The sequence below is a fragment of the Cryptomeria japonica genome, chromosome 2 (genome assembly GCF_030272615.1).
Source record: "Cryptomeria japonica chromosome 2, Sugi_1.0, whole genome shotgun sequence".
NCBI classification, from domain to species: Eukaryota; Viridiplantae; Streptophyta; class Pinopsida; order Cupressales; family Cupressaceae; genus Cryptomeria; species Cryptomeria japonica.
In genome coordinates this window covers 54,759,705-54,767,379 of record NC_081406.1, presented here as the reverse complement: position 1 = coordinate 54,767,379, position 7,675 = coordinate 54,759,705, and the positions used below count along the sequence as shown (strand labels likewise).

At 32.7% G+C, this 7,675-nt stretch overlaps 1 protein-coding gene across 1 annotated transcript; it reads left to right on the top strand.

The window, feature by feature from the left end:
• Window positions 1–7,209: 7,209 nt before the first annotated feature.
• On the top strand, window positions 7,210–7,656 carry LOC131073685 (uncharacterized). Its single transcript, XM_058010188.1, has one exon. It carries the CDS (start codon window positions 7,210–7,212, stop codon window positions 7,654–7,656), a length of 447 nt encoding a protein of 148 aa, XP_057866171.1.
• The last annotated feature ends 19 nt before the right edge of the window (window positions 7,657–7,675 follow it).

Sequence of the window (7,675 nt, the reverse complement as noted above, 5' to 3'; positions counted from 1 at the left end):
ATTTATTTCTCCATCTCTATCACTCTATATGTCTCTCTATCTCTCTCCCTCTCTCTATATATCTTCTTGTGTTGTTATCTCTTTATCACTTTATCTCTATTAATATTTCCCTCTATATCTTCCTCTTCCTCTATACCTCTCTTCCTCTCTGTCTATATATTTATCTCTTCCATCTCTATCTATCCATCTATCCTCTCTCTTTATCTTTCCTTCTCCTCCATCTCCATCTCCATCTCTATCTTCAGGTCTCAATATATATCTCCAATATCTCTTTACACCTATCTCTCTAGCTCTTCCCCCCTCTATCTCTCCCTCTTTCTATCCATATCTCTATCCCTCTCTCCATATTGCAAAAATAACATGAGCTTATTGGTAGTGGAGTCTCATTATCTTCTAGATTTAGAAGTTTTGTTTAGATCATGTTCAGAAGGATGCATAGTCTATTTGAAGTTATCACTTCTCAATTGAGACCTTTGTTACACAAAATATATCATTTGTTAAATGGTCTACCAATTGAACTCATGTACTACATAAATATATACAACTAACAGACCAATTTTTTCCCTAATTAATCTTCCTCAACTTTTCCACGTACCCATTACACACTAGAGTGTAATAGCTAGTCTATGTAAACCCTTGTATGCTATGGCGATCGGTTATGGCATTATATGCGACTTAAGAGATTGAACATGGCATCACATGGCAGGCAGGTAACCAAGAATCTCACCTAAATCTAATGTAAGCTTAAAATAGTCAGTTTTTTCAGTTGACTATGACAAGATGGTCTCAAAGTAATTATTTGTCTTCACACATTCCCAATGCACATGACCGAAGGCTATTTAAAATTAACATCGTCCAAAATTGAAGGCACTCTCCCTCTCCAAAATATGCATTCTGATTATTACTCCACTATTTCTCAGGTAACCGGGATTTTGCAGTGGTGTTTAATGAGTACTAGGCCCACCGTTGCGTAGGCACCTCACTCAGTGTTGATTTGCTTATGGCGTGGAGTAATGTGGATATGTTTCTCCACAATTTATCATAAGAGCAAAAAGTCTATTAGGATAAGGAAACACACAAATTCTTTTATTATTTATCCAGAATTCAACAGGTTTAAAGGCGCTTGGGCCACTATGCTAGGTTCTTATGTAGTTGTCCTTTTTTCCTTTACTTCAAACTTAATTTATTGATTATTATTTGCAAATTCAAATACATAAAAGCATGCTTTTATGATTTTTTATATTAATCATTTATCAAACAACATTTTTATTTTATTTTAAATCTATTTTCTATGTTATCAATAATTGAACTTAATTATAATTGTGAAAACAATCTTACAGATTTGACATTTAAAATATCTTATAACCATCAAAACTCAACCTTTATCTTCCCAACAAATAGAATCTAAACATTATTTTTTTCTTTTTTCTTTTCACAAACTGATCTTCTAAACACCATCTTCAAATAAATATTTACAAACATTAAATACAATTTTTTTTTTTGTTTTGAACAATATTCTATTCTTTTAAAATAGACAACTCTCTATTATTTCATGAAAATATATTAATGCTTTTCTATACTTTTCTACTATACAACTCTTTCTTTGCAAAGCTCTCCCTTTTGGTTCCTTGCAAAACTTTCAGTAACGTGTGTCTTAATTCCTTCTTAAATATTCATTTAAAACAATAAATATGTCTTTATTTTGATTCATGTATAATTTGTATCATATTATTATCTACAGCTATTTTATATTTATCTTGTTATATAACTCTTGCAAGTTCTTTGGTATTTCTCAATTATGTGTTATTTTTCTTTCCCTTTTAATGAGAGTAATCATTTTCTTCTTTGACTATTTCTCTATGTGAACTTATTCTCTTTACAAATATTATTATCTCTTTAATAATCTTTTAGAATTTCTATATTATTATTTCTTCCATTTTTAAAATTGTTAACATTATATTTAATGTCTCTCATTTCTATACAAATTTATCTTCTTCTGATAACTATTATGAACTTTCTTTAGATCTTCTCTATATTTTGAAAACTCTATTGTTCCTTTCCTTAGTAATATTAATGATTACATTTCTATCTTCCTCTTATTTACAAAACACTTGACACAATAGAAATCATCTAGATTTCTTTTACTATTATTTAATTCTAGTAATGTTTGCTTAGTTCCTAGCATAAAGTATATTAGGATAAGAACAAACACAAAAATTGAAATTACTATTTTTTTCTGGATGTTAAAAGCCTCCAAATGGCTTGGACCATTTGCATAGGCTCCGTTGTAGTCTTCATTTTTCCCTCTATTCCAATCTTAAGTTATTGATCATCATTTATGCACTCAAAAATATATTCTTCATTATACATGAAATTATTTGTCTATAGCTATAAAGAAAATAATCACAATTAGATAATATGTAGCATATTTTACTAATATCTTATCTATTTTCTTATACAATTTCATATATGCTTATTTCTGATTAAAATTTAACATCCAAACTATCAATCATCAAAATCAAGGATACTTTAATATACCTTCTTTATCTTATAAGAATTTTCTTTACTTAACATGAACTCTCTTATAGATCTTAAACAATTATTTTTCTAAGAAGAAAAGATTAAAAAATAAACTTTATTAGTTTGTATTCACTAATTTTATTTATGTATTTTCATTCATAAGGAAAATTAATGTGATTGCAATTAAAGTAATACACACTTGTAGGGTTATTTAATATTTATTTAATTATCAAAATAAAATAAAATGCATGGATAATTAGAAAAAGCTAGGCTAGATTGTATTTAGTTCAAATACAATAATTTAAAAAAAAATGCTAATGTAAAAATTAATGATAAGGAAGATTGCACTTATCATTTATTTGAGGAGATTGTATAAATATATCAATTTACCAATCTCTCTACCTCTCCCTCCCCTCCCTCCCCCACCTTCTCTCTCTCTTACTCCCTCTTTAGATATATATATCTTTCTAGACCTCTCTCTATCTCACTCTCTCTCTCTCTCTCTCTCTCTCTCTCTCTCTCTCTCTCTCTCTCTCTCTCTCTCTCTCTCTCTCTCTCTCTCTCTCTCTCTCTCTCTCTCTCTCTCTCTCCCTTGACCCCTAGATCTCTCTATCTCTCTAGACCTCTCTATATCTCCCTCTATCTCTCTCCCCTTATCTCTAGACCTATTTCTCTATACCTCCATCCCTCCCTCCCCTTATCTCTAGACCTATTTCTCTATACCTCCCTCCCTCCCTCCCCCCTCTCTCTTTCCATCTCTACATTTACCTATCTCACCTCTACTAATATCTTTCTCCCACTTTCTCTACCTCTCTCTCTATCACTTTCTCTACCTTTTTCTCTAGAACTGTTCAAATTGAGTGGCACTGAGCTCACTCCTAGTACCAACTATCACCCATAGACAAATGGTCAGACAAAAATTATGAATAAATGGGCGGAAGGTAATATTTGGAATTATATAGCTAGGCAATATAAGGCTTGGATTAAGTGGTTACTTTTAGGGGAGTATTGTTATAACACCACATACCATATGTCTATTAAAATGACACCATTCATATCTCTTTATAGTTACAAGGCACCCAAATTGTTGGATCTATTACTTGGAGATAGCAGAGTGCCTAAGGCCAAGGATTTTCTTCAAGAAGGTCAGGACATACTAAAGACCTTGAAAGAAAACATTAAGAAAGCCTAGAATCAACAGAAACAGTATGTTTATCATCATAGAGTTGAACATTCTTTTAAGGTAGGAGATATGGTGCATTTGATGTTGCAGTCATATAGCTAGTCCTCTCTCAAGAAGAGCAATGCGAAGAAACTTAACCAATGTTACTATGGACCTTTCAAGATCATTCGAAAAGTGGGAGAAGTGGCTTATGAGTTGTAACTACCGACAAAGAGTAGAGTTCATAATGTTTCCCATGTATCTCAACTTAAGAAGGCACTATGACGCCATGTTGTTTCTCCTATGGAGCTTCCCCCTCTAAAAGAGTAAGAAAAAATTATTTTATTACCAAAAACCTCCATTGATACCAGAGAACACGCCTTGCAAAAGATGATCATCAGAGAATACTTCGTAAAATGGACAAAACTTGCCTTTAGAAGATGCCAAATGGGAGAATGATCAAATACTCTAGCATCCTAAGTTGAGATTGATTGAGGACAAGAAATATTGGTGACAATGAACTGTAATGTCCCCTCCTTAGCTATTTTTTCTTATAAGGTTAGTCTATAGACTAACACATTGGATAGATGACTCAAGCAGGTTGGTCCACACAAAAATGTGTCAGGAGGGTTCTCTCTTGATTTGCTAAAGCATTAAGCTAATTGCTCTAGTTAAGCCACATTGAATTTCATAATCTCTCCTTGAGTTGCTAAAAACACATTAATAATAATATTAAAGTTTTTGTCTTTCCTAGGTTCTTATTCCTCATGAGAGAGTGAAAGGGGAAGTGAGAGATAAAAGGTTGGTTTAAGTAAAAAACAATATAACATAAGGTGAGTTATCCTAAAGGGAAGATTGCTATGTGGGAAAACCTAATCATTATTTAATTCATAAAATTTGATTGGAGTGTTAGGGTTTTAGCCCTAATTAGGGTGTGGCTTAGATATTCATAAAAAGGCAAACTTGGAAGCCAAGGCATTATGTTGGATATTTCTCACCTCCCTTTAGGACCTTGTGGTTTTGAGGACTTTGGAGATGGAAACCTCCTTAGGTTTTGCACATCTATAGCTGTGAGAGAGAAACCAAGGGTGTGAAGAGGAACTCCATTCATCAGAGGTTTCCATTGAGCATAAAGGTGAATCAGTTTTGGTATGCAATCTGGAGCCTCCTCCTTTCTTGTGTGTGTGGTCGTACTTTCTTGGTTTGGAGGGCTTGGCAATACGTTTTTTGGATCATCTTTGCAAAAGAGTTATATTGGCACATGAGAACAATTTATCTGAAGACTAGGCAACAAGTTTTAAAGAATCTTTTGGACCAATTGAGGAGTTCACAATAGTGGCTGAAGTGTATTGGCTACTTGGCAGGATGACCTCTTCTACAACACCTTGGGTGATCATCTTTATCACAAACTTCATTTTAATTAGTTCACTACTGTCAAACTATCATCTCCAACACAATAAACAAGTTTAGAAAGGGCATAGAAGTTAAAAGGGGTATCAAAATTTATAAAATCAGACCTTGATTAGGCTATACTAACTAATGATTGTGGATTTTATGACAAACCCAACTCAAGGGGTAACTATCTTCTATGCACTCCATCACTATCGCCTTTAGCAACCCTCCTTTTGATAACAATTTAGAGAGAAATGAAGCAGATTTTAGATACCTCTGAATCATTTTCTGAGTGTGCACCTTGGTTGTATGCGACCTCCAAAGTTCAACTTTGTAACTACTCAAGCTATCGGGTATATTGGTAGTGATTTTAAGGATTTAATTTGCTCTATAATAGCACTCTTATCAGAAGATTTGTGTACACATCTTCAATAGAAATCAGATAAAAATATTAATCTCAAATGTAATTTCCAAATTAGTTTTTATTTTACTTCTTTATTATTCGAAGAAAGTATTAATCTATTCTCTTTCAAAACTTCAAACACACACACAAAAAAAAAAAAACTACAACTTTTGTCTATCTCTAAAAGACCATCAAAATAGGAAAATATAGTTTAGCATGTTACTCAATTGCAAATTCTATTAATCCACCCAGGGTGAGACATTATACTTTCATCCAAAGTGAAGTATTCCATGAGCAAAAAGGTTGCATCCTTCTAGACCCTAAGGAGGTCTTCTCTGTTACATCCACTCTCCAATCTCGAAACCCCTTCTCCAAGCTTGAAGAATCTCCTGAATTCATCTTTGTAGGACCTTTTTGGCTTTTTTAGGAAAAGTTATTCATTCTAGCGATGACCTAGCAACAATAGTGTTCATGTCCAGAGAGACTTTAAAGGCCACTCCACCAATTTTCACCTCACCCTTTTCCCACAATTGAGCAAAATTTTCAGAGAGATCAACATCAAAGCCTTGCATTCCTTCCACAATTGATAAGTATAAATGTTAAGAGACATGTGAGATTGATAAATTTATGAGAAATTATTGGAAGTCTTAAAATTATTAAAGTTATGATATAAGGATGTCAAAATAGAAAAAATATTATAAATGTCTATAAAATAAGTTTAAGTATTATAATGAATTTTCATTATAGAATAATTAATTTTTAAATTTTTAAATATGAGAATGAGAAAAAAATAAGAAAATGGGACAAGATAAGAGAAAAGAGAAGAGTAATATGTTGAAGAGAGGACAAAAGGAAAGAAGAAAACAATAAATCCAAGAAGAAACATAAAACTCAAACATTTTTTAATGAAAAACAATCAAAATATTATTTATCTTAAAGACTATTACATTATAAAGTTGATTTTTCATTACATTTTACATATCGACAAAGAAAGTATTAATTGATTTATTTACAATATAATATAAAAATGACAAGTGTCTTGAATGTTTATTATCAATATTATGATGATGTGACTAACAAAAAGTCATATTATGATTAAATATTATATTAATTACTATTATCTCTTATTTAAATAAAATTAACAAATGTTTAAAATATTTGTTATTAATTTACTTTGTTTTATATTTTGTCAATATCCTTCATTAATTATATACTATTATAACTCACTTTGTTTTATGTTATGTCAATATCCTCCATCGTATGTTACGAGGAGCGGTCATGGCATTATATTTGACTAGAAATTGCGTAGAAATTTGACCATCTTAAATACTTTGATGACTTCGTCAAGGAAAAACGCACAAAAGGAAAAAAACAGGCAGGTGAGACGATACGAAGTTTCAATATATTTGTTTAATATGGAATTAGAGGCTGCAAATTAGAAGTTTAGAAGAGACGCGGAAATGGTGAGGTCATTTCTGCAATTTATTTAAAGTCGAAAGAGACACCTTCTTTCCTCTCTTCACATCGATTTTGCAGTAGCGACATTAGCATCTTCAGACGGCCGTTGTATATTATAATTTTCAAAGGGGCATTGCCCTTTAAATACAAGATGATCACGCATACAACCTTCATTGCACTTTTTCTTTTCTTCTCCCCTCTTTGCAACTCTTTTGATATCTGCAATTTCCTTTCTTGTTTTGTTTGGCGAAGAACAAGTAATATATTGATAGCTATGGAGGTAATGAGAGCTTCATCTGTAGTTAAGTCCAATGCTTGGGGCTTGTTGAGCTTCCAAACCCAAAAGAAAAAGTTGGGTCTGAGGAAAAAGTATATGGAGAGCTGTATCAAAGCAAGGTATGGAGATTATGACTGTAGCGAAGGGCCTAGCTTGGTAGACGCAAATATATCTATTCTGAGAAGGCGAGTATACGAGCTCAAGTTGCAGGAAAGCTGTCACAACCCTCCTCAGGAATGGATGGAATGGGAGGAAAACATTCGCTCTGATTATTACTCCACTATTTCTCAAGCAACCGGGATTTTGCAGTGGTGTTTAATGAGTACTAGGCCCAGCGTTGCTTTGGCTGCTTTGAGTTTGGTGCTAATGGGCGTGGGCACCTCACTCACTGTCGATTTGCTTATGGCATGGAGTAATGTGGATATGTTTCTCCACAATTTATGATATTGGGTTTCTTTCTGTG